This window comes from Penicillium longicatenatum (genome assembly GCF_028827895.1).
Source record: "Penicillium longicatenatum strain IBT 33135 chromosome Unknown contig_7_segment0_segment0, whole genome shotgun sequence".
Taxonomy (NCBI): domain Eukaryota; kingdom Fungi; phylum Ascomycota; class Eurotiomycetes; order Eurotiales; family Aspergillaceae; genus Penicillium; species Penicillium longicatenatum.
Window position 1 is genome coordinate 1,298,918 of NW_026643124.1, and position 24,946 is coordinate 1,323,863.

At 48.5% G+C, this 24,946-nt stretch overlaps 10 protein-coding genes across 10 annotated transcripts; 2 read left to right on the forward strand and 8 right to left on the reverse strand.

Moving 5' to 3' along the window:
• Positions 1-121: 121 nt before the first annotated feature.
• On the reverse strand, positions 122-822 carry N7484_010742 (snoRNA-binding rRNA-processing protein IMP3; the record flags this gene model as incomplete). The annotated part of the gene is made up of 3 exons (XM_057121129.1): positions 122-295; positions 356-716; positions 791-822. The coding sequence occupies 3 exons, from the start codon at positions 820-822 to the stop codon at positions 122-124; spliced, it is 567 nt and encodes a 188-aa protein (XP_056966883.1).
• A 391-nt stretch (positions 823-1,213) lies between these two features.
• Positions 1,214-9,352, reverse strand: N7484_010743 (type I polyketide synthase; the record flags this gene model as incomplete). The annotated part of the gene is made up of 6 exons (XM_057121130.1): positions 1,214-2,059; positions 2,118-5,993; positions 6,041-7,200; positions 7,259-8,588; positions 8,648-9,061; positions 9,131-9,352. The coding sequence occupies 6 exons, from the start codon at positions 9,350-9,352 to the stop codon at positions 1,214-1,216; spliced, it is 7,848 nt and encodes a 2,615-aa protein (XP_056966884.1).
• A 2,429-nt stretch (positions 9,353-11,781) lies between these two features.
• Positions 11,782-12,461, reverse strand: N7484_010744 (uncharacterized protein; the record flags this gene model as incomplete). The annotated part of the gene is made up of 3 exons (XM_057121131.1): positions 11,782-12,131; positions 12,200-12,250; positions 12,314-12,461. The coding sequence occupies 3 exons, from the start codon at positions 12,459-12,461 to the stop codon at positions 11,782-11,784; spliced, it is 549 nt and encodes a 182-aa protein (XP_056966885.1).
• Positions 12,462-13,534: 1,073 nt separating this feature from the next.
• On the forward strand, positions 13,535-15,344 carry N7484_010745 (uncharacterized protein; the record flags this gene model as incomplete). Its single annotated transcript, XM_057121132.1, has 2 exons — positions 13,535-14,489; positions 14,542-15,344. The coding sequence occupies 2 exons, from the start codon at positions 13,535-13,537 to the stop codon at positions 15,342-15,344; spliced, it is 1,758 nt and encodes a 585-aa protein (XP_056966886.1).
• Positions 15,345-15,841: 497 nt separating this feature from the next.
• On the reverse strand, positions 15,842-16,084 carry N7484_010746 (uncharacterized protein; the record flags this gene model as incomplete). Its single annotated transcript, XM_057121133.1, has 1 exon — positions 15,842-16,084. The coding sequence occupies one exon, from the start codon at positions 16,082-16,084 to the stop codon at positions 15,842-15,844; it is 243 nt and encodes an 80-aa protein (XP_056966887.1).
• A 1,064-nt stretch (positions 16,085-17,148) lies between these two features.
• On the reverse strand, positions 17,149-19,980 carry N7484_010747 (putative transmembrane glycoprotein; the record flags this gene model as incomplete). Its single annotated transcript, XM_057121134.1, has 1 exon — positions 17,149-19,980. One exon carries the CDS (start codon positions 19,978-19,980, stop codon positions 17,149-17,151), a length of 2,832 nt encoding a protein of 943 aa, XP_056966888.1.
• A 532-nt stretch (positions 19,981-20,512) lies between these two features.
• Positions 20,513-21,007, reverse strand: N7484_010748 (GNAT family N-acetyltransferase; the record flags this gene model as incomplete). Its single annotated transcript, XM_057121135.1, has 1 exon — positions 20,513-21,007. One exon carries the CDS (start codon positions 21,005-21,007, stop codon positions 20,513-20,515), a length of 495 nt encoding a protein of 164 aa, XP_056966889.1.
• A 463-nt stretch (positions 21,008-21,470) lies between these two features.
• Positions 21,471-22,400, reverse strand: N7484_010749 (metallophosphatase domain-containing protein; the record flags this gene model as incomplete). Its single annotated transcript, XM_057121136.1, has 1 exon — positions 21,471-22,400. The coding sequence occupies one exon, from the start codon at positions 22,398-22,400 to the stop codon at positions 21,471-21,473; it is 930 nt and encodes a 309-aa protein (XP_056966890.1).
• A 290-nt stretch (positions 22,401-22,690) lies between these two features.
• Positions 22,691-23,066, forward strand: N7484_010750 (mitotic-spindle organizing protein 1; the record flags this gene model as incomplete). Its single annotated transcript, XM_057121137.1, has 3 exons — positions 22,691-22,768; positions 22,846-22,923; positions 23,013-23,066. The coding sequence occupies 3 exons, from the start codon at positions 22,691-22,693 to the stop codon at positions 23,064-23,066; spliced, it is 210 nt and encodes a 69-aa protein (XP_056966891.1).
• Positions 23,067-23,464: 398 nt separating this feature from the next.
• N7484_010751 (CUE domain-containing protein) lies at positions 23,465-24,903 on the reverse strand (the record flags this gene model as incomplete). Its single annotated transcript, XM_057121138.1, has 5 exons — positions 23,465-23,829; positions 23,886-24,155; positions 24,217-24,462; positions 24,513-24,828; positions 24,883-24,903. 5 exons carry the CDS (start codon positions 24,901-24,903, stop codon positions 23,465-23,467), a joined length of 1,218 nt encoding a protein of 405 aa, XP_056966892.1.
• Positions 24,904-24,946: the final 43 nt, after the last annotated feature.

Consider the following 24,946-nt stretch of genomic DNA (forward strand, 5'->3'; position numbering starts at 1 on the left):
CAACATTCAAATCATAATTCCTCGGGACGCCAGGCCGATAAGAAACAATGCAAAAAGCGCCGGGTATATCAAAACAAGACCCCAAAATGTTTTTCCAGGCAAGCCTTTTTTCCTCCGACTATCACAGAAGATCAAAGTCATCCAGCTTCTCACGGTACCGCATGATGTTACGCTTGATCTTGCTGGAGTCAACCCAGGTAATGTAGTCCTCCACGTTGCGGGTAACCAGGTAAGCCGGGTCATTGACGACCTCAGTACCAACACGAACCTGGCCTTGCTCGATAAAAGTGGTAGCCTATGAACCAGTCAGAATCCTCCATGTGCTGGTCAATGTCCACCATCCAATAACACTTACAGCCTTGATAGTCTCAACCATTCCAGACCGAACCATCAAAACGGCCAATCGCCGCCGACAGAATGCCGAAACAGTAACCTCCCGCTCAACACGGGACAAACTCGCACCCTGCTCACGCGACTGCTTCAAGATACCCATGCGCCACAACTTATCCAACAATTCAGACTCCAACTTCTTGCGCACGGGGTCACTTTCCGGGTCCAGCTGGGAAAGTTTGTGGGCGAGCGATCGCATGGATCCGCAGAGGGAGTTGTATTTCTTGTAGTCCATCGGGTCTTGGAGGAGGTAGCGTTGGATGATCTGGTGTTCACGGTGATTGCCATCGGACTTGTAGGTGTGGAAGTCCACCTTCCGGAGAAGCCTGTTCAACTTGGTTAGATGCTGTCGTACGGACAATGGTGTGGGCTGTTTTTCCTGTACGGTGGCAGAACTCACTTTTTCTCATGATGCTTGAGTTGACGAACCATCTTGGCGGTCTAGTCGTTCCTATATTGGAGAGAATTGAGACAGCACAAGAGCTTGAAGTCGTCTAAAGAAAATCGGCGATAACAAAAAATTGTTATCTAGGCGGTCGGATTTTGCCGGTGCTGCTCTGCCTTGGTCACGTGTGGGCCCACTTTGGGTATAGTTACAAATTACGGAGTCCAACTTACCTTTACAACTTACATTTACGAGGTAGAAAAATAATGAGACGGCTCAAGTGTTACTTCCTGGAAGTTGTCAAGGTAAACACAAAGTCTACACATTATGGAAACTGGGAAAAATCAAACTCATAAATGCACACATGAATGACAGAAGTTCCAAGAAAAAAAACGAAAAGAAGTTATAATGAAGGAAATCGAACTTCAAACTTCATCACTATGCATAGCTCGTCAATCGAGTTGTATGTTCAATCTTTTCACTCAGGGCATGAACATTGCGCGCTCCCATGACATCCATCAAAGACACTTCTGCCTTCAGAATTTTGACGATCCAAGAAACAAACTCCATGGACGCAAGCGAGTCAATACGAGAGAAGCTGAATCGCTGGGCATCGATTTCAGAAGATGGAATTGCAAGTAAAGACGAAAGCCTCTCAACAATTCCCTCTGATATTAACTTAATAGCTTCAATCGAATTGGACGCGGCATGAAGACGAGTCGCAATGCTGACAATTTTCTGGTCACCTACTTCCATGCTCTTCGTCAGATTGGCCGTGCGCATATGAGTGAAAAGAGGAAAGTCGATATATGATGGCGTCGGGATGTTGTTCTTGCGGCACATATCCGCTGTCGGAAGTCCAAGCACCAGCTGAAATGGTGAGAGAAGGTCCAGTGCAGGTTCCTTCTTGTATCGATGGTCGATGAGGAATTCAACTGCTCCGTGGACCTCTTTCTCGCGCAGGAACTCAAACAATGTGTCTGTGTTCATTCGCATCGAGTCTCGATTCTCTGCAACCCATCCTACATTGGATACGCTGCCAAGGTTGATGCTGGATGCATTCATTCCCCGTGCAGTACGGTATGCAGCTAGTGCGTCTTGGAAAGTATTTCCAGCTGCATAATTTGACTGGCCGCGGTTACCAAAGATGCCGGCGACTGATGAAAGCATGACGAAAAAGTCTAGGTCCATCGGCAGGATTTCATGTAGGTTCCAGGAACCTTGTACCTTTGGGCGGATCGCTGTCTGCCAATCCTCAAATGACATGTTTACAAAAGCACCATCCTAGTGTAATGTTAACATCTTAGAACTAATAAAAGTTGGGCGGTTTAAGTATACGTACCCGCAGTACCATAGAGCCCTGAATGCATCCCTTAATTGGTGGCAATGAGGCAGAGCATTTTCCAATGATATATCTCAGGCGCTCGGCATCGGCAACATCACAGGTGAAGATGTGAAGTTGACATCCAAGTCCTTGCAGATTGGAAATCATTTCCCTCACAGGATCTGTAATGCGGCCTGATCTTGACAAGAAAATCAAATTCTTCGCACCGCGTGAAGCCATCCACAGGGCCAAACTTCTTCCCAACCCTCCAAGGCCACCTGCAAGAAGGTAAGAAGCCTGGCTATCGAATTGGTACGGTTCGATGATATCAGGAAGCACAAGGATCTTATCCGAAAGTTCGGGAACAACGACAATCTTTCCTTTCTTCTCGTTTCTCTTCACATCATCTGTGATTTCTGCGAAGTTTTTGACGGTGAAAGGTTGGGTTCGATTGATTTTGCCATCGGCATACAGGTACAAAGCATCACCAATCAGCCGACTGATGAGCTCTGGACGACCTGCCATTAACTGCTCAATATTGACATAAGCCACTGTCACGCATCTTTGCATTGTGGCTAGATCAATAATGTTATCAACTCGAGCAGTCTCGTTCGATGCATGGATGAAATGACCAAAAGGAGCAACACAAGCCAAAGACTCTTGCAAAGCCTCGCCAGTTAAAGTATTGAATACGACGTCAACGCCAATGCCATTGGTAGCCCGTATCACAGCCTTTGAAAACCCGAGATCTTTATTAGAGCATATCCGTTCTATTGGAATGCCATACTCAGAAATGAGGAAGTCCCGATCTTCAGCTGTTGACACTGTGGTGTAAATGGAGGCTCCAAGCAAATGTGCATATTGTATAACAGCTTGCCCAAGAGCCGTGGCGCCATTTTGAATCAAAACAGTATTGCTCTCATGTAGACGAGCTACCTCTGTGAGACCGTAAATTGCGGTTGCATAGATTGAAGGCAGCCCAGCGGCAATTTCAAACGGGACATTGCCGGGTATCTTGACCACACATGACTGGTTCACCCGTGCCAAGGTTCGGAAACAGTGAGGACTTCGCCCCGATATTGTGAAAACGACATGGTCACCGGACACGAAGCCCTTCACGGCTTGACCGACATCTTTCACGAAGCCTGAGGCCTCGTTTGACGTCAAAGCAAAGTCAGACTCGGAATCAAGACCAATGGCACGAATCTCCACTTCGACCTCAGACGGTCCAAGCTCCTCGTCATGCTGGTGATCTGGAGTCCAGCATAATTGACGTGGCTTCGACTCAGATGTCGAAAAATTTAACTCAATTGGCCGGCTCACGCCACCCAGGCAAACTAGCTCAGGAGCGGGTCCTGATGAAGGAAGAGCAAGGAAGTTGTCAGCTTCTTTCCATTCACGAAGACGACCAACATGAATAATTTTGTTCTGCAAAAGGTATTCAGCATGTTGTTCACGGGCATTTTTCTTCACGAATTGATGAATAGCAATCCGATGAATACATGTAGTCAAAACGTCCAAAGAATCTTCCGAAACCGTCAAAGTCACGATATTAGAACCATCTGAGTTTCTTTCCCAGCGCATCGTCCGCAACAGACCAAGGCTTGTATTGGACAACGGTTTGTCACGGGGGTCAGGTATAACCCACAAGATATTTTCACATTCTGTGAGTAACTTTCTCGCAGCTATATATTGGGACTCAGTGACCTGCGATAGAAATGATGTGTGCAGGTCAACCAAGGAAATGCAAATAGTATTTGGACCAAACACAGAATTCATTTCAGATAGCTGTATCGACGACACATTGGGAAAAGTGCCTTTTAGCATAGCTTGTAGATGAGAGGCTACAGGATCTTCTGCAGCTGACTCCGAAGTAAGGATGAAAACTTTTGGTCGAACTTGCGTTTCGACAAAGTCGGCTGTAGATATTAAGATACTTTGCCAAGTCAAATCTTCTTCTGTGGAGCTCGGATACTCAATGTCCACACCGGAGAATCCGGACTTATTGAGTAGAGTATTCCACTCTGATGTCGGGATGTATGGACACCATTTCCGGATGGGCTCGTCACCAAGCCACCATCCAGGGAGCTGGCCAAAGACAAGAGGGTACCACAGAAAATCCTGTCGGATTCCCTCTTGCATGATAAGCTGACCACCAGGTCGAAGTAAGGATCGGAGGTTTCGCAATGCTGTTTCCAAATTTTTGGTTGCGTGGATGACATTTCCAGCAAAGATCAAATCGTAAGAGCCCTCTTCAAATCCTTGGTCAAATGGACTTTTCTCGATGTTGAGGGGCTGGAACGACATTATGTCGCCCCAAGCCTGAAATTTATGCTTCGCCTTCTCAAAGAAGCCAGGCGAGATGTCGGTGAAGGTATATGTTGAGATGTTTGCTCTCGTGGCATCTTCCTCTGGTGCAAGCACACTGAAGACCTCCGCCGTGAAGCTCCCAGTGCCACCACCAATCTCAAGAATCTTCAACTCCGAATGCTGGTGACGAAGAAGAAATAGGTGGCTCTTCAAGTACTTCGGAAGATTATAGAGATGAAGTCCCTCTTGATAAACCCTCTCCATCACATTGTCTTGGCCAAACATCAGAGTCAAAGGGTCAACCTCTTTCCGAACGACAGCGGCAATATTGCGACCCATCCGGGCTGTGATAGCGCCTTCAGCGCTATGGCTCTCGAGCTCCTCATATATAGTCTGCTTCAACGTTGGATCTAGAGACACTTTTTGGAACTCAGGATATGGAAGATGGATGATATCATTATTCACAAGCATGGTCTGCCAACGAATCATCCAATCATAAAATCTCTTCATGTGAGGATCCAGGTTCGTGACATTCAAGCCATTGAGCTCAAGCAAGGCGTCAGTAACATAAAGCATAGTTGCCATTTGAAGTCGCTCAACCCAGTACCGATTTTCCTCGTTGTCAGTCTCTGAAATTGAGCTAAGCTCATTTGCTGTCGTGGACTCAAGGAAATATAAATCTGGCGTCCATGCAATAGCGGTGCACAACTTTCGCTTGTCATTCTCAATTGGTGTAGACTCAAGAGGCGTGAGCTCAATGCCATCCATCCGAATACAAGGCTGACCTTGGGGGCCCATAATTCGAATTTGGCCTTGCAACTTGTCAGATGCACCATTGGCTACTGATGCATACCCAAAGAAGTCGTGAAACGGTGCAGCGTTCAAGTCAGATGAAACCCACATATCCCGGATATATGTGGGCAGCCTAATATGATCAAGTACTGGCTTGCCAATCAAGTCAATATTAGCGGCAATGATCATGTGTATCATGCTATCCATGGTGGCTGGGTGGATTAAATGTGAGTGCATGTATTGCTTTGGCATTGATTGAACAATTTCGGGAACTGTCACCACACCAGTCATCAAGCCAAGTTGGCATCCACTATCCTTCACGCTATGAAGGTTTCGGAACAAAGGACCGAAATGAAGTCCAATCTCGCGCAGATCTTCGTATGTCTTTTCGAAAGTGATGGACTTGAAGCACCGATTTTGTGCTTTTCTGAATTCCTCCTTCCAAACTTGGTCTTCCGCACTCGCTTCACGGCCGTTGTCAACCGGGTCGGCGGATGATTTGTATTCCACCGCCACATAGCCATTGCAATGGTCAGTCCATTCATCGCTTGATTCATTGAAAGAGCTGATTTGGAAACGACGCCATGTTCTCAAGTCGGATGGTCCGTCTGTAGGGGTCATTGACAGGCTAATCTCGATGCCTTCCTTGGTGTCTGGAACCACCAAGGCTCTGTTGATGGAAACCTTCCGCAGTTGAATTCCAGTGATTTCACTTTCTCCAGCTGATTGTCGCGTAGCCTCAATGACCATAACAAGAAAACCCACTCCAGGGTAAACAACGTTCTTCGTAATCTGGGATTTTTTAGATTGGACGCATAAATACAGAATAGAATACATACCATATGGTCTCTCAGCCAAGGGTTCTCGTTCAATCGGATGAAATGTCTCCATCTTGGAGCTCTTGGATTCCAATCAGAAACAGGGGCACCAAAGAGATCATGACGCGGAAAATTTCTCGTGCGAAGGTTTTTGCTGGGTCTACTCTCATACAAGTTCCTCTCGGTGTGGTTGAAGCTGTACGGCGGTAGGTCAATAAGTAGCCTTGCTGGCCTGTCCAAATATATACAAGATGCAAAGTTAATTTTGTGCAAGTCTAGCTGATAGCCGTTAGCAGCCAAAAGACCAATTGTGCTAAGAAAACTGCTTAGACTTGGGTCACTTCGTTTCAGAATTGAGAAATATCTGTGGCCAGTGTCGGTGCCCTTTGGCACTAGTGTCTCTTTGATAGCGCTTTGCAGGGTAGAGTGAGGCCCAATCTCCACAAGTAAAGGGAGCGATCCAGAAAGATCTGAAAGATCTGATTCTGAAGATCTACTCATCACTTGAGATAGCATTGCCTTCAATCCGCTGGTGAAGCGAACCGGAGATACCATGTTGTCGACCCAGTATCGAGCCGTGAGACTCTCTGACTGAATTTTTTCTCCAGTTACGGTAGAAAACATGTGGACCAAATGTGGTACAGCTAATTCTTTTCCGAAGGACAAGTCTCCCATCAATTGGAGATATTCTTCAGCAATGAATCGCATGTGGGCGGAATGGTAGGCATTTTTCACGTTTAGCTTCCGCGCGAAAACGCCGTCACTGTCCAGCCGTCTCTTGAGGCAATCGATCAACGCCTCATCTCCGGAGACGGTGTTATTCCTAGGGCTGTTATAACAGGCAATTACTAACTCGCCGTGAAGCTCTTTGTGGATCCACTCAATATATGTTTCCAACTTTGAAGCACTCAGACCCACGGCCATCATCGCGCCGTTGGCTGCGAGTTGCTTTGAGGAGACATAGCCACGGTAGTAGGCGGCTTTCCAGGCTCCTTGCCGAGACAATTTTCCTGCGCTGTAAGCTGCAGCTATCTCTCCAGAGGAGTGGCCTGTCACGCCGACTGGGAATATATTCCAGCTAGCCAAAAGGTCCACGAGTGCCACTTGTAGTGCAGTACACAGTGGGTGCGCAATCTCTGGGAGATCTACTTTGGAAAGGGCTCCCTCGGCCAGGAACTCATCTTTGGAAAGGGTCAGCACAAAGTCATCTGTAATGGAAAATGTGAGAAAAAAAGGTACCGATAAGTGACCAGGGACTTCCTAGTCTGCGAATGTATTCCGATGCCTCTTCGAGAGACTTTTGAAACACTGGATAAATTAGAAGGGCCTTTCCCATCGCCGCGTATTGTGCACCTTGTCCAGTAAAAATGAAATGTATTTCCGATACATCGAGTGATCGAATTGGCTTTGAGAAATTACCCTCGGCCAGTTTTTTTGAGAGCTCTTTGGCTGTGGAGGCCAAAACGAGGCTTTTCCATGGAAACGCTGAGCGCCGCTTAGTGAGTGTAAAGGAAAAGTCATCCAATAGATGCTCAGTGTCACTGGGCTGGTTATTTTTCTGGCTCAGATAACGGGAATGTGTATCCGCAGCTCGCCGAATGCCGCCTTCATCGAATGCCGACAGCAATAATATTTTGGGTGCATCCTGAAAATCAGGGTATAGGCTGATTGGTTTCAGTCCTGCAGATAAGCAGGAATCATCGGCCACAGAGGACTCGGGTGTCTCAATAGAAACGCCACCGTCGGTCTCATCCGTAGAATCAGGGTTGCTGTCAAGCTCGGCATCCATGGTCTGAGATACGGACAGACTGACAGATTTTGGAACATTGGGATTGGTCCTGTGCTCAGCATCAAGGAGGCGACTTTGAAGATAGTGGAAGGCGTCGTCAAGGACGCAATGGGCATTGGTTCCTCCAATTCCAAACGAATTGACCGAGATCCTACGGAGTCCCTTTGAAGGCCATGGAATAATTTCCTTGGGAAATGCGATGTTCCATTCGGCCGCAGGGATTTTGGCATTGATCTCCTGGATATCGAAGTTGGGTGGAATGATTCCCGACTCGAGGATAAGGATGGATTTGATAAGACTGGCCACGCCGGAACCTCCTTCCAGATGTCCAATGGTAGACTTGATGGTCCCAACGTACAGGGGCGTCTCCCGTCGACACTTGAATGCTCTTGCCAGCGCCTCCGCCTCAATCGGATCACCTATGCTGGTTCCCGTCCCATGGGCCTCCACAAATCTAGTCTGTTCCAGATCAAGGCCAGCTCTCCAGTACACTTCTCTGATAAGCCTTTCTTGGGCATCCGCACTTGGGACAGTGAGTCCCGACGTACGACCATCCTGGTTGACGCCAGTTTCTCGGATCACGGTACGGATTGTATCGCCGTCTCGAATGGCAGTGCTCAAGAGTTTCAGAACCACTGTCCCCACTCCTTCCCCACGAGCATAGCCCTCCGCACGGGAGTCAAAGCTAAAGCACCGGCCTTGAGTTCCGAGTAGACCGTGATGGCTCATACCGACTGTCTCCACAGGATTCTCCAGGATACTCACCCCACTGACCAGAGCCTTGGAACAGAGCGCGAATTAGCTACCCGTCCCCAGTCACGTCATCAACAAAAGCTTACCATACTTGTTTCTCGGGCCCGGAGACTCTGCACAGCCAGATGCAGTGCGACCAAGCTACTGGAACAAGCCGTGTCGATGGTCATACTGGGTCCCTTGAAATCGAAGAACCAGCTGGTTCTGTTTGACAGAACGGCATTGACAACACCCGTGGGCTTGTACTTGAGGGCGGTCTCTGGATCGGAATTAAGGATTCCCAGGTAATCATGATTGAAACCACTGACAAAAACCGAGGTATTGGAGCCAGCAGCGGCAGCCATTGGAATTCCGGAGTTTTCCAATGCATGGTAGACGTTTTCCAGGACCAGGCGCTGCTGGGGGTCAAGAGTCATAAGTTCATTTGTCGTAATATTGAAAAAAGTTCCATCAAAATAAGCAGGATCCTCAGAGAAGAAATGGCCTCCTTGCACATGAAACTAATTTCCGAGTGTGCTATGATTAGCATGGTAATAATAGATGGATGGGATATCGGGAATTGGACCCACTGTGCCTCCATGCTCTGGATCCGGATGAAAGAACGCGTCCGCATTGAATCTTTCCTTCGGGATAGTCGACCAAGTTGATCGAGCGTGTAGCAAAAGCTCCCACAGGGCTTGGGTGGAGGTGGCCTCTTGAGGGAACCGAGTAGCAAGACCAATCACGGCAATGGGCTCTACCACATCTGGAGACAAACCGTCATTATCGGTGACGGTGTTCAGAGACCGCATTCTGTGAATATCAATGATGTAAAAAATAAAAGGATAATAAAATATGGAGGCTTGGCCTTTCTGAAAGAGACTTCAGGGTATGAGAATGGAGTGAAGTAATGAAATGTGGGGAGGATAGAATCAACATATAAGCAAAAAGGATATACACGGAGACATGACAACACCTAAGCACAGTCAGAGAACCAACAGTCCGTAACAAGAGATTGGTTGTTGGTAGGCAATCCAAGTACCAGAGTCGCGGTGCTCCATATACATAAATAAAGTTCGCTCATTTCTCAATGGGGGCGTTATGAGGCCGTTTTCGGGCAACCTGGAACAAGCAAATTGAATCAGAAGATACATAGTTTCCTCTGGATCATAATTTTGGGCCAACCAAATTCCATCAGACTATCAAATCCGGCACCTATGGCAAGACCTTGGTCGATCCCATGTGCGCCACTATCAACGGCAATCACGTTTTCCAAGACCTGCGCTTGCTTGAACTTTTGGATCGTAGTCTTGTTATGCTCCATAATCCATATTTTCGACGCCGATTGGTTAACTGTGATAGGGTACCGTCCGACACTCGCTCCACTACGGAAGATGTCATTCTATGCCCTACTTCAAGGATCATCATAGTCATGGTGAATGTTATTATCTGGTCTTTTTGAAACCGGAAATGAGCCAATGTATTGCGATAGACCGAGTCTTGTTGGGGGAAAATATCAACAAGGGGCTGTTCGCATTGCGGAAACAAAGAAATCGACACCGCCATTTATGAGCCTGGATACACGATTGACTCAATCCTTGTCGGACTATTGAGACTAGTCGCAATAAAAAGTACCAAACCATTGGTTCCTTAGCCATCCCATCTGTACCGAATCTACAGCGCATCAGGAATATGGCGGGTTTCCCCTTTGGTTTTGTTCGAGGAATTACTCCATTGGGAAGCAAAATCTCTGATTCATCAGATCTCCAGCCTAATGTCAAAGAAGCCAAGCAACTCTTATCGTCTAGTCATATACGGTGCCCAATGAAGTCATCCGCCATCCAATTTTCTTTGTTTTGAGATGAGATAGACTAGCTCGCGTAGCGCCGAGTGGATACGATCTCAAAAATCATATGTAGGACATGGGATTGATCGTCACATTTTAACTTTACCAGCCGCTTTCACGGGGCAGCCACTTCATGTAAGTGTCTTAATTCGGCTCATCGCATGGCCGTTGAGCAACACATCAAAGAAAGCAACGGGTGGGCCCTGTTGGGTGGAGCCGGGGGAGTTCGGATATGCATCTCCATATTTTTATAGTTAGCCTCCATCGGCTCAGCCTTGCTGTATAACGCAAAAAGCCCCCTGGATTAGGCTGGTACAGATGGACACGTTCGATTTCCCGGATTACCTCAAAATTTGGTCATTCGGTGGCGGTGGTATAATGCATTAAAGCGTATCAGAGAGGGAATTACGAGCCAGCGGCGCTCGATTTTGACCCAACGTGCACCACCTGGACAACATTTCGTAGGTCCAGAGTCCATGAAGCAATCTTTCCTCACCTAGTGACGTACCCGGGCAATGATTCTTGACTTTATGAGCATTGAACAAGCGGGTATTACGGTGGCGCTCTATCCGACGCCCGTGAGGCCCCGGGGTCATAGCGGGAATGAGGGATCCATGCTGATCGAGGAGCTAAGAAGTAAGTGTCTGCTATTAGCTGAGCTTGATCAGGGATACCTTGGTTATCAGGTCAACCGATAGGCATGATATTTGTCGGTTCCAGCGGTAGATGAGTAAATTCCGGATACGCCCTCGAGGCCTAACACACGGCATTGACTAACAGATTCATACCATCAAAAGACAATGAGTAATAAATGATGACTAGGTATAATTGCGAATGTAGCTTTATACCTTTAGTTGATCATATTTGTCCCTACGTTGACGATTGACATATGTATCAGTTTGATAACAGACCTTGCTCCGGTGTCGAATAATTCCGAGGTCATACAGGCAAAGCTACACGTGTGACAATAATTTTGAATTCATTACGTATTTTTGCTCTAGGATGCATGTGGAGGTGAATAGCTGAAAACATTTCTGGCTGAACCATTCGCCTAAGCTACCCCGACGCCTGTGAGAGGCCTTCCCCTCACTGTTCTTTTTCCTCCTCCTTACTATTAATAACATCAACTTCTGCTATCATAGCCATTCATTGTTATTAATAGGTGTACAGCTCTTGACAATTATCTTAGACACAACAGGTTTTTAGCACAGAAGAACAAGGAATTTACGGAGAAGAGAGAGATGATTGTCACAAAGGTATCCATTCCGTCAGAAGTCTCAACCCGTTTTCAGTAGTTGAGCTCTGCATACCTTGAACATATTGATTAGATACATAGTACGATTTGGAAAGGGTCAAGTGCGTCAAGTGCAGGGAAAAACCTTCTGCAAGACCAAATCACTCATTCGATGGCGCAATCGATCTCATCGACACAGAGACGAACTCGCCGTCGTCCTCGTCGGTAATATTCCACTGCAGGGAATACAAGTCTTCATAATCCGTTTTCTTGGCATAGAACAAGGACGTATACTCGCCGCTCTCATCTTCAACCAGCAGGAAATGACCATACCACACGAATTTGTTGGTCACCTCCTTATCAGTCCCAGATGAGTTGCCGGTAAAGCCAATCTGGTGGCTGGTCGAGTCTGAGCTTGGGACAAAGAGCTCCTGATCCGAGAATGACCTTTTTGTGCCGGTAGTATTGGCTGGATTTCCAACCATCGAATTTCCGGACGAGGAAGGGGAGACTGTGTGCAAAGGTCGTGTCAATATCCGTTAAGGATGCGAGGACTCGCAGGAGGTATTTAGTTCTTACAAGTCACTTCAGTGGCATTCGGAGGAGCCTTTTTACCAACGACTGCGTTACCTGCCCGATTCAATTCACATTAGTACCCAACTCGGCTCTACGATTCTTGTCTTGGTGACTAACCTTCGTTGTAGTACAGTGCAAATCCCCCCACGCCTTCACCATACGCATAAAGACTGTATGACTCGGAAGGTGAAGACCGCGACTCAACCTGAGCGGCAGCGGTAAAAGAGCCCAAGGCGAGGAAAGAAAGGATCGATACGGCACGCATTATGTGGGTAAAGATCAATGTGAAGGGAATGGGGAAAAGAATGGCCAGGGCGGTCTCGAGATGGATTCCGTCGGGCACGAGACGTATATACCTCGTTGCATATGTGATAATAGATCGATTAATTCTAATCGCTCGGAACTACTTTCCAACGGGATAGAGCCTACGTACTCACGACCTCCAACCGACCTCAGGAGGCTACATCGAAAGCAAGCCCCACAGGGGACAAGAGCCTTCTATATGAAGAACGGGCATTATGCGTAATTGTACAAAAAGGATCGTCCAAGGCAGTGAGATTCCCGCGCTATAAGTTGCTGATCTTGGCTTCATGGGGTTGTTGGTTGGGGGTGGCTTGCGTGGAAGTGACGCTGAGTGGATCTAGTTATACTTAGACCAAAGCTCGGCACTGGTCGGCAGATGTTTAACCTTGATTTGAACCCAATCACTTACTTTGTGCGCCCGTGAGTAAACGCGTCCGATGATTCCCAGTTTCTATTTTTTTCAACAAGTTGTATACCGCCGAGAATCTCCCGAATTTCAATGCTGTGTTTACTCCTGCGTTATTCCAACCTCCGTCTACATCGCTCTTCTCTCGAGGGCAACTGTAGGGCTAACATGAAATCCGATCATCAGAAGCTGGTACTTAGATGAACGATCCGCAGTTAATGGGGATTACCGGTCCCATATTCATGAATTCTCCAACCTCTTAACGCCATTAGATTTGCAATTGTCCTCCCCTGCCAAGAAAATAAACTTTGTGGGTGGAGCTGCCCGGCCGCGTAACTCGATATGAGTATAACCCACTTGACAGTTCCCGAACGCCGGTTCTCGTTGCAGTGGTACTAGAGAATAGCCCTTCTATTTTGGTGAAAATCTGTACTGCGAAAGGATCATCCGCCCTAATTCAATTCTAACATTTGATGATCTATCATGTCCTCTTTCCAATGACTTTTATTACCCCTCTTTGACGTTCTTTTTTTCTTTTTCCTACAATTTGTCGTATAATTGACGTGTCATTCGTTTATAATTCATCCTCTCAAAATCTTTCCAGCCCCAGAGTGCGAGTATATCATATTATGAGGCTCAATTCTGCTTTTTCATTGTTTTGCGCATTTGCTGCCACCGCAGCATCTGCAGCGAGTCTTTCTGGAACTCGTGCGTCAACTTTGACATCTAAATCTGCTCTCGCCTCGGCCTCAGCAACTTCCGCAGCCGAGCCTTGCAGTGCAAATACAGCCAGCACTCGCAGTGAATGGTGTCAATATGATATAAACACCGATTACACCACAGTCATTCCCGAAACCAATGTCACTCGTGAATACTACTTCAATCTTGAGAAAGTCACAGTTTCTCCGGATGGACGCTCACGTATGGCACTGGCCATCAATGGCTCTATTCCTGGTCCGACAATTGAAGCGAACTGGGGTGATTGGGTTGTGGTTCACTTGACCAATAGTCTGCCCAATGACATCAAGAACGGTACAAGCATTCACTTCCACGGTATTCGGCAATTATACACCAACCAAAACGACGGGGTTGTCTCTATCACCCAATGTCCTACTGCCCCCAACAATACCATTACCTACAAGTGGCGTGCTATGCAGTACGGTACGACCTGGTATCACTCCCACATTGGTCTGCAAGCCTGGGAGGGACTCTTCGGAGGAATCGTGATTCAAGGTCCTGCCAGTTCCAACTACGATGAGGACAAGGGGGTGATCATCATGAATGACTGGGACATCAACACCGTCGATGAGTTGTTTGGCACAGCCCAGATGGAGGGTCCTCCCTCATTGGACAATGCTCTGATCAACGGCACAAATGTCTTCGGAGAAGATGGATATGTCAACCAAACTGGAACACGATTCAATACTTCTTTCACAGAAGGAACATCCTACCGACTTCGTCTGGTAAACGCAGCATGTGATACGCATTTCAAATTCATGATTGACAACCACACCATGACGGTGATTGCCAACGACCTCGTCCCAATTACTCCCTACAAGACCAACGTGCTCAACATCGCAATGGGTAAGTTCACATGTATCCGCAAAATACGCATCGACCACTAACACACTCCCAGGACAAAGATATGACGTGGTAGTAACAGCCGACCAAGCATCCGTAGCCAAGAACTTCTGGCTCCGCGCAATTCCCCAGACCGCATGCTCAGAAAATCTATCCCCTCAAAACATCAAAGGCATCGTATATTACGGAGACTCGCCCTCGACTCCAACAACCTCCGAGTATAGCTACACAGACAGCTGCGATGACGAAGACATGTCCGATCTAATCCCCATCGTCACGGAATCCGTTTCAACTCCTTACTACAACAAATCTGAGCCCGTCTCACTAGGACAGAATGGTGGAGATCTGTACCGCTGGAAACTAAACTCTACATCCATGCACGTTGACTGGACGGATCCGACCCTACTCGAAATTTATCGTGGCCACCACTCCTGGAAAAATAGCAGCGGAGTTATCGAGCTCCCGAAGAAGAACAAGTGGGTCTATGTCGTTATTGAGACAACGCTTTCTGTTCCGCATCCCATTCACCTTCACGGACATGATTTCTATGTTATGGCTCAAGGAAGTGGAACATACGATGGTGATGTGACTTCGTTGGCTCGCCCGCCAAAGCGCGACACTGCTATGCTGCCATCGGATGGACATTTGGTGATTGCTTTCAAAACGGATAATCCCGGTGCGTGGTTGATGCATTGTCATATTGGGTGGCATACCGAGGAGGGCTTCGCTATCCAGTTTGTGGAGCGTTATGATGAGATCAAGGCTTTGATAGACTATGATGACTTGAAAAGTAACTGTGCCAGCTGGGACACATATGAGAGCTCGTCTAGTGTTGAGGAAGATGATTCAGGGGTTTGAGGTCCTGGGTGTCGTTTCCGGTGAGCTTTCAATACTTTCCAGTTTGTTGTTGGAAGCGTTTGGTGGCACAATAGTGGAATCGCTGCCCATAGTGAAACTGATAAAGTTTCACGTCCGCTCATTCCAATTGTTGTGTCTGGCAGGGACTGGGATTAACTAGAATTACCTTAATCATCCATATGTGACTAGTTTCTACTCTTGAGCATAATGCGACTCATTTATGTGAGGGTGGTGCCATATTCAACCTTACAAGTAGCCCAAATACGTACCCATGCATAAACTATAATACCTTGTCACACGATCACCACGAGTGTAAGCTTTGTCGTATGTATTCATGTCCGATACCATTATTACTTAAATACAAAAATGATACCAGGATCAATAGCCAATAGCAACGCATAGAGGGTACGTTGCAGGTTTCGAGGGATTTGAATGGCAACATCCACACAGCGAAGTGCAAGCTAAAGGCCAATGCGACTTGAAGTCAAATCCACCACTTAAGACTGGTTGTTGCAGGCAGCGTTGTCAGCAGCGCACTGAGCCATGTTGGCATCGGCACCAACGCGGCAGCTGTCGTAGACGTCGGCGCAGCAGCTGAGGTGCTCAGAGACACAGGTGGACATGTTGGCATCGGGGCCGACGCGGCAGGAGTTGTACTGAGTCTGGCAGTCGTCGTTGGTCTTGGCCAGAGCACCGGTGGCCAGAGCGAGGGCAGCGAGGAAGAAGTTGACACGGACCATTTTGATGGATTTTGTGAGGAAGTCGAAGACTGAGGAATTGAAGATTGGATTTGAGTTTGAGGGTTGAATGATTCCCCTGTCACAGGATGGTACGCCCTTTTATATGCCAAGGATCCTCACAACGTGCCCAAAAATCAGAAACACCTTTTAGGCTCCCGGCAATCGGGCTTTTTCGTCGGTCATTGAGCATGCAGTTGGTTGGGGCAGATCGTCTGAAACATAGTCTCTTTCTAGAAATGTCTTGGACCCTCAATTAAGAAAAGTCTTGGAGGTGACCCCGCGATGATCTCAAAAGGGTGCTTAGCCTTGCGGATCTCGGGTGGGTTGAGACATGTCTAAAAAGGAGAGCTCCACCCGGGATGCCGAGTAACCAGGATTTTGGCGGGGAAATTGACTGCATACTGATTGGGTCGAAATGACGGTGTAGAGAAGACAGTGTGATCTCCAATGCGCGCTGCTGGAGAAGCTTGACCAGATAGTTCTACATGATCAAATTGAACGATCGGGTAGACCAAGGGCATGATTCGGCGATTGAAGTAAACATGAGCAACTATTTATTCCCTATTAATTGAATTGTCTGAATACAAAAGTACGGGGTTTCACTATTGGCGATTAGCAACTCAATAAGGGGTTATGCGTTGAGCGCCCTATAGGGATCTGCGTTCAATAGCCGTCTTTACCGAATCCACCTTGGGAAGATGACCGAGGCTAAATGGAACGTAGTATTGAGGTCTTCCAGAATTCCATTACTAATGAATTCCAAACAGATGTCTTACGATGTTCGGTCATCTAAACCTGATATTTGAGTCCTGAAGAATTAAAACTTGATCATAAGACTCGGGAGAACGGAAGACGTCATTAACAAAAAAGAGAAAGCCAAGGGGAAACGTAGTATATTCACTAGCTAATAATTTCAGTCATCACAAACCAATTGGATATCATGTTTGTTCGCCATGCCCAAAACTCCAAAAACGTTATGAAAACAGTGCCATTGCTCCAGAGATCAACCCCAGAGTCACAAGTAAAAAAAATCAAAATCAAAATCAAAATCAAACATTAAACAATTAAACAAATGCTAGTTCACCACTGCTCGCAACGGGAAGGCCCCTGTTGCTGAGGTCGCGAATCGGAGGCGGCCGGTCCATGAGCGGCGCATTCAAGAAGGGATTATTGGAATTCTTCTGAGGGCTTGCTTTCCGAGACAAGTGTTCTTCAAGATCGGAGGCAATAGAGGAGCTGAGCGGCATAGACGACTTTTCCTCAGTCTGAGCTGCAGCCTTGGAGTGATTGCCTGATTCCAGACGGCGATTACTGCTTAAACTAGTTTCACTCCAGAATCGAGGGAGCGGTGAGATGACCCCACGATAATCCTGCGCCAAGCTAAGTTGGCTCTGACTCTTGCCACCTCCTTCAGCCAATGGGAACAGGGTCTGTGGAGGCTGAAGAGTGTGATACTGCGACATGCGGTTCTCGTCACCGTATTCAGAGACTGAGAGTGCAGTCGAGTGTGGACGTTCTTGAATCGATTGGCGGAATTCATCGGTGAATGTTGATACGGAAACTGTGTCTGCGCGGCTTCGAATGCTCCGAGCTCGTTCTAAGGCGCGCAGGCCGGATGCTGTGCGACGGCTGACCTGGGCAGAGAATAGTGGGTTGGCGGAGTTGCGGCTCTTCGCCCGGCTGTGGACGAATGCTTCTAAGGAATCGGCTTCCGAGATAGTTGATTCATCAGGCTCTACTGCACGCAATGTAACCCGCTTGTAGTTTTCAGGGATGCTGGATGCCATGCTATGTCTCCCTCGAGCGGCTGCAGGGGGTCTGGGGAATAGTGGTGTCATGTTCATCATGCTGCTGTCATCGCTCATCAATGAGGCCTTAGTACTCTGCCAGGACATATGCACAATTCCGTGTCCTGGAGGGCCGAATCCTCCGGCGCCATGCCCAGCGCCGCTAAATCGCACTGGCAATCCGGATGCCATCGTGGAAATCCCGCTCGACCTCTTTGAGTATCGCTTGGAACGAGATGACTGCATAGACTCGCGTTTCATGGCCCGTGGCTGGATTGCTTTCAGGGGCTCACGTCGCGAGCGGTTTGTAGATCGGCGGCGACGCACAGGAGGACTACTTGTGAATGACATGCGCTGATTTTGTTTCCTAGTGGGAGACTGCTTAGGGGGAGACTGAGAAAGTGGCTTGTCTTCCTCGCGGATCGAATCTCGCAGCGGAACAAAGGCACGCTTGGGAGAGCGAGGGGGTGGGTTTGGTGAAGGTATGGCAGTCATAGATTCTTCTGGTTTATCGAACGATGCCACGTTCCAAGCCGGTCCAAGCTCCAACTTGGGAAGATCAGCAGCAGGGGTCAGCGGACTCATCCAATCATCTGAGTTATCATCTTGCGAAATCCTCCCGGTAGCCCCAGGCTCGCAGTTTGGCATATCTGGTCTTGCCGGGCGTGGTGGAGGTGACTTGGTTGGGAATTGGCCCTCTTCCTCCACCTTAGGCAACTTGCTTCGCCGGCGCCAACAACAGAATAAAATAACCAGGCTCATGATCACCACAACGGGAATGACCACCGAAATGGCAATTACTCCGGCTTTTTTGTGAGAAGAGGCGGACTGGCTTGAAAAAGGATCTCCAGAGCTTGAATGAGTATCTGCTGGTTCAAGGACATCAATGTCAAAATCTTGGGTGTCCTCGGTGTTTCCCTGGTGTGCCGTCAAAGCCATACTGAACTTCTGTGGCTTGGCATCCGACGGGATATGGCCATACAACGTTTTATTGCTGGGGAAGTAAGTAAGCCAAGACGATAGTTCCTCGGGTAGATCAACGTCGAGTTGTACGGAGGAGTCGGTGACTGTGGACTGGTTGAATACAAATGTAAAGTCTTCACCAATGGTCGCTTCGCAGCCTTCAACGGTGTCAAGGAAAAGCTTCAGGAAATCCAAACGCACCATAAGCGCCGCCTGGTCCGAATAGGTATCCGTGACTGTGATTGTGATGTTTTGGTTGACTGCGTCTTTGGGAGGTGTGCCGCTCAGAGAAATTGAATCGTTATCCATTGACAACCAGTCAGGTAGAGTGGCGTCAACCTTGGCCACATCCTTGCTAGTGATTGGCGAGCCATCCACTGAAAGTAGGCTCTGAAAACCGGGGCTGGTAAATTTGTCGCCTCTAGTGAGATTGAATGTCTGCGCCGTTTCATTGAAAGCGAGTATATGTGGGCCAATCGAGAGCTGGAAGGTCATGTTCGCGGCGCTAAAGCCAGCCACATCGGAAGCAATGAGCTGGAATGTGAAGGTCTCAGGTTCAGCTCCTGGAAAGGCCGGGGTGTTGCCGACAAATTTGAGGGCCGCAGCATCGAAGCTGATCCATGATGGCAATGGGGCATTATTAGGCGATGTGCCATAGTATATTGTCGAAGGGTGGGTATTCTGGAACGTCGACGGATCAAATTCAATTGCGAACGGGCGGCCGGGGTGTATGAAAAGTGTCGCTGGGTATGAAACGGGTCCCAATGCCTCTAGTTGTGGTAGGAGAGGCGTGCCTTTGGTTGGACCTTGATCTGTGGTTACGATAAAGGTAACGTCCATGCTATCAGACTCTGCTCCATTCGAAGCGACTAGCTTGAAATTCTTGGACCCAGTATCATTCGATCCCGGAGTCCCAGATAGTACACGGGTACCATCTTCCACAGAAAGCCATGACGGAGCGTCTGAAAGTGAGTATTTGGTATCCGAGTCTGAGTTGGCGAAAGTACTGGCAGCAAACACCCATCGAAATGGCTGTGATACTCGTGCGACTGGAGGTAGTTGCGCGTTGATAGGATAATTGGCAGTAAGTGCGGCAGCATTTACTGCAGCCACAAAGGCCAGAACAACGACGAGGAAGGGTGCCATGTCCGGTCGAGGTGCCCGAAGCAAGCCGTGGGACAGTGAATAGACTTGAGGGGACACAGCGAGCACGGCCGAGGACAGAAATCACCATCTACACACCAAAAAGAAGCCCTCGGGTGGCGGATAGAGAACTCGGGGTTGATGGAAGGAGACAGAAGCCAAAGATGAGAGAAAACGCCTCCATGATCTCTTGAAAGGATATCAGATCCCTCCCGGGCCAAAGGGACTGATAGGGAGCCATTCAAGGCGTGCCCTTCCATGAAAGCCATGCCTGGATATGCTAGACGTCACTGAAGTATGCAGCGGAGTGCAGAGTGACAGCCGAGAATGGGGGGAAGCGCGTCGGGGTTCGGGGCTCACGTTTCAAGCAGCAAGGGGTGGCTCCTTCACCAACCAAGGAGCGCAGGGCCCAACCACTCCCATGATTTTTGACCCCTCTTCACATTTCCAAAAGGCCTAAAAGGTAAGGATCACGAACTAACCGTGCATTTGAGGGAAAGCCCCGTAGTGTGCTTCGGATAGCTGCAGGTGGCTTTCATCCATCACGTTCCAAGTCCAGGACCATTCGAATACCGGTCCGTCCAGGGGCATAATAGTCAGGGATCTCCTCCTGCTCCTTGAATCCACATCTCCCATACAATGCGCGGGCAGGTTCCCTGGCCTTGTCTACCCATAGCTGAATGTACTGGCAGCCCTCCTTCCGTAGGCGCTCCTGAATGTAGGACATGAGCTGTTGCCCTACACCCTGTCGGCGACAGGCTTCTATCACGCAGACCTTGTGTAGGAGGGCTACACCCTTTTGGCGCACGTACACTGCATAAGCAATGAGCTCCGGTCGAGTGCCCTCCTTAGCTTGGGTCGCGTATATGACTCGCGTGTTAGGCTTTTTTCTCCACAGCTCTTCTCCAAAGCCGAAAGCCTCATTGGTCGGAAATGTCTTTTTTTCGATCCTGGTTAATTGGGCAAGGATCTCCAGCGCCTCTTTCCTCTTCAAGGAATGAATGTCCGAGATGGTTATTGTGGGCGGCATTCTTGATCGCGCCGTTAAGATCTCAGCTCATTCCAACGTGTTACGGTCTTGAATGGAGCGGTCTCAGACGCGCCGCGCTTAAAAATTTGATGCGTGTGATTTATTTAGGGAATGAATTCCCGGGCTTGATAGAGGCGCAGTGATGCTACTCTGTAGGTTGATCAAGTCATTTCATGCAGGATTTGTTTGGCCCACTTGTACTGCCTCAGGCAAACACGTATCTTGTTCTACGAAGAATAGATTTCTTCTCACACGAGAAAGAAGAAAAAGGAGGGGATTGGAAAGACTGTCTATCAGGCAATTGTTAGAAATGGAGTAGCACTCGTCTTCTAGCTAATAATTGATCGGAATATAATAGGAAAAGCGATAGTGACCTCAATCTCAACCGTCCCGGTCCATGTAGTGCTACCTTCTTAACTCTTCGTCTCAGTTTTGCCGGTGGTTATCTATGTATCTATAGGCTCTAAATAATCACTTTAATCGGATCTCGACGTTCTTCATCCCGCAGTCCCCCAACCATGCAAGCATTCACAAATAACCCCTTCGCCTCAACATCCGGACGCAAGGACGCCTTGATAAACTCCAGGAGCACACACATAAGATTCCAAACTCCTCCTCCAGATAGAGAAACATTCTCATATTTCCTTTGCAACCCATCATAATTCACCCACTCGGTCCCCATTCCCTCGTGGATGTGCCCAAATACATGAACCCGAGGGCGCGCACGCCACACTTCCCGTAAAAGATGGACACAGCCCAGCTGAAGTCCATCTAGATGTCCCGCCGGTGGACAGTGCGTCACAAGTACATCGACATCCTTGGGGATAGTATTCGCCCAGATGTCCTCGGAGCGTGGGAACTGGAACGCTGGCGTACCGTGCTGCGGTGAATGTGAGCTACCGTAAATACGCAGCCGACGGCCATTAGCACAGAAAACTGTTGTTTCTGAATCCTCGAGGTAGATAATATCACCCCAGTCTAGCATTTGCCGCTCTGCTTCTGCAGTCGTTTCTGTTTTCGAGGATACTGGGTCTTGACACCGATCAAGAAGAAGGTCATGGTTACCAGCGATGACGATCTTCGTCGGGTGTGATTGTGCTTTTAGCCAATCCAAGGCATCCTGCATCTCTTTGAAGGAGCCAGACTGTGTCAAGTCTCCGGCATGGATAAGGATGTCCCCGTCTGCGCATTTTGGTTTGGTGTTATGTGTGTCGGATATGCAGATGATCGACACCGGGTTGCTGAGCGGCTGCGCAGGGATTCTCTCGCGCCACATGTATACATTCTGTGCTATGGAAGTGCACGGATTGGCCAGGAATTGTTGCCAGAGCCCTGGTCGAGGCCGATTAATGAGGGCATCAAGACCGCTATTCTGCCCGCTGAATATGCCCATGAAGAGATTGATGTGCGTATTTGGGATTTAATGTTTTTGATCAAACATAAAATAGAGCCATAAAATAGAGCGATGATTTACTCCATGTCCGATTTAAACAAGGAGAGCCCTGAAGGGTGTGGTTGATTCATTGGATCCCAATGCCGGTTCATGTGCAGCTTATGAAGTGCACGCGGAGTTTCCGCCCAAAATCCCCACCAAACAACCTTGGAATCCTACGAACCACGTCCTCCCGATATCAACACCAGCCCCTTCGCGTCTCCATAGACAGGCAAGCGTGGTCAGACAATATGCCTACGGATGCTGACAACAAGCGCCAGGCTGCGCGCGATGTCATCGATATTCTCGAGGATATCTCCAAGATCCTGGTGTGTATCCTAGTCCATCGCTCTACCGCACGGGAGTGACTCGTCTGAGACAGTTAAATGCTAACTCACGACCCCAGAACACCAACCTGAGCCGCACAGAGCTGTCTCTATGTGTCTCCCTCATTGAGAATGGTGTCAATCCTGATGCTCTTGCGGTAGGAGACCCCAGCCCGAGGATACTTGACGTCTGATCGGCAAATCAAAGATAGGGATATGATTTAAACTGACCATTTCTTTTGTGTAGGCCGTGGTTAAAGACCTGCGCAAGGAGTCTGCGAATGTCAATCGGGCTCAGTAGCGCCAGTGGTGATCTGGTGTGAGCATTGTACGACTATTATTGTTCCACTTTGGGACGTTTTGGACAAGACTGCTCTGATGGAGTAGTAGTTTGTCTATGGTTTACAGCGTTGATTGGTCTACGTGACCTGATCTGAGAGATACCCTTTTGTTTAATACTGTCCAGGTAATGGAGATCAAATCTTGGAATTGATTAAAGGCCGTCTAGGCTACTTTCTCGTTATCATAAAACTAGAACTTGTAATCTCTTCGGAGGTTGATGTAGTACCCCGAATCTGCTGGATGCGATGCGCATTAGTGGAAATGAAGGTAAAGGATGGCTCAGGAATTTGCAAGTCATGAAGATAAATCAAGGCCAACATAGGCAATATTCAAAGCAATTACACATGGTTCTCCGCATTATTTCGAAGAGTTCTCGGTCTTGGTGTCCTTATCCTTGGAGGCCATGTCACCGGACATAGCCTCGGCTGTCGCCTGCTTGAGCTGTTCACTCTCTGGTACGGTGGTCTGTTCTTTGGTCTTGGTTTCCTTCTCGTCATCGCTATCTCCGAGGCTGAATGGGTCATTCTCCGCCACGGGAGAAGGCTCAACGGTCGCCAAGGGCTGCCATTTGCTTGACTTGCCACCACTTGAGGAATTGCGTCCAGTATCAATTTCAGTAGGTGGTCCATCCTGGAAAGACACTTTCCGCCTGTCGGGGGAGGGTGATGATGTTTTCTTAAAGTTCGTGTTGGCCAGAGGGCGAGGTGGACGGGCCGGGGGAGCTGACACGATGTCGTTAGTCGAATGGGGATATGTCCAAATTGAATAGGATACAAACCTTCACCGTCCCTTAGTTCAAGAGCCGAAAAATCATCCCCTAGAACCTGAGGGTCTGCATCATAGCGCTCCCGATCTCCACTGCGACGAGCCATGTCACCACTTCGTCGCGGACGCCCATACGGCGCAGGCTGCTCCTGGCTTTGACTAGGCTCCTCATCCAAATCATCTCCATCAAGTCTCTTCTTGAAGTTTGTAACCCATGAATTGACCTTAGACTGCGTTTCCAAGAAGCCCTTGCGCAGGTTGTCACGAATCACCGGCAAGTCATCTGCGAATCATCCCACGGTCAGTCCTAGTATATTTGCCGGAAACCGAACAGGGGGTGTTACCATCAAAGAAGCTGTACTCCTTCTCCTCAGAATCCTCGCTTCCTCGTGGTTGGTGATACCGGGGGTCGTTCCGCCATCCTGGGGCCTGTCCTCGGCGTCCGGACGAGTTGTAATGTTCAGCCAATTGGCGAGCATACTGTTCGTCGGATTCTAGTTGGCTCCGAGCTGTAGAAGTGGCAGGTTGGGTAGGGCGAGGAGGCTTCGGGGGAGGAGTCATATCCTCCTGGGCAGTCGGATCCGTCATGCCTGTCCAGGTCAGTTCCTTGTCATATCTGTCCCACAGGATATCTACGGACCGAGGAGCGCATTGAATGCTCGTTCGACATTCCAATTGCTGGCGGTTAAAACCGCTTTGATTACCCCAGCGTCGATTGTAGGGAAAGCTTCTTTGAGCGTATTCTCTGCATGTTGTTTCGGGCTCATAGGCCGGGGCGGCTTCGGCGGGGCAGCGGGGGGAGTTTCAGTGGCGGTCTGTTGGGAAGGGGGGTTGTTGACCGTGGTCACGCCAGACTCCTGGGGCTCATCATCAAAATCTAGTGGTCGCGCAGTCGTAGGCGACTCAGCGCGGGGACTGTTAAGCGCAGGCATAGCTGCAGGTTTGCTGGGAGTGGACTGCAGATTATAATCAGCCTCCGGTTCAGAGCTGCAGGCAGAAGGGCTACATACAGTCTTCTCCTCTTCAGACATTTTGGGTGGTATTTGCGTATCGAAATCAATAAGAAAATCGGGC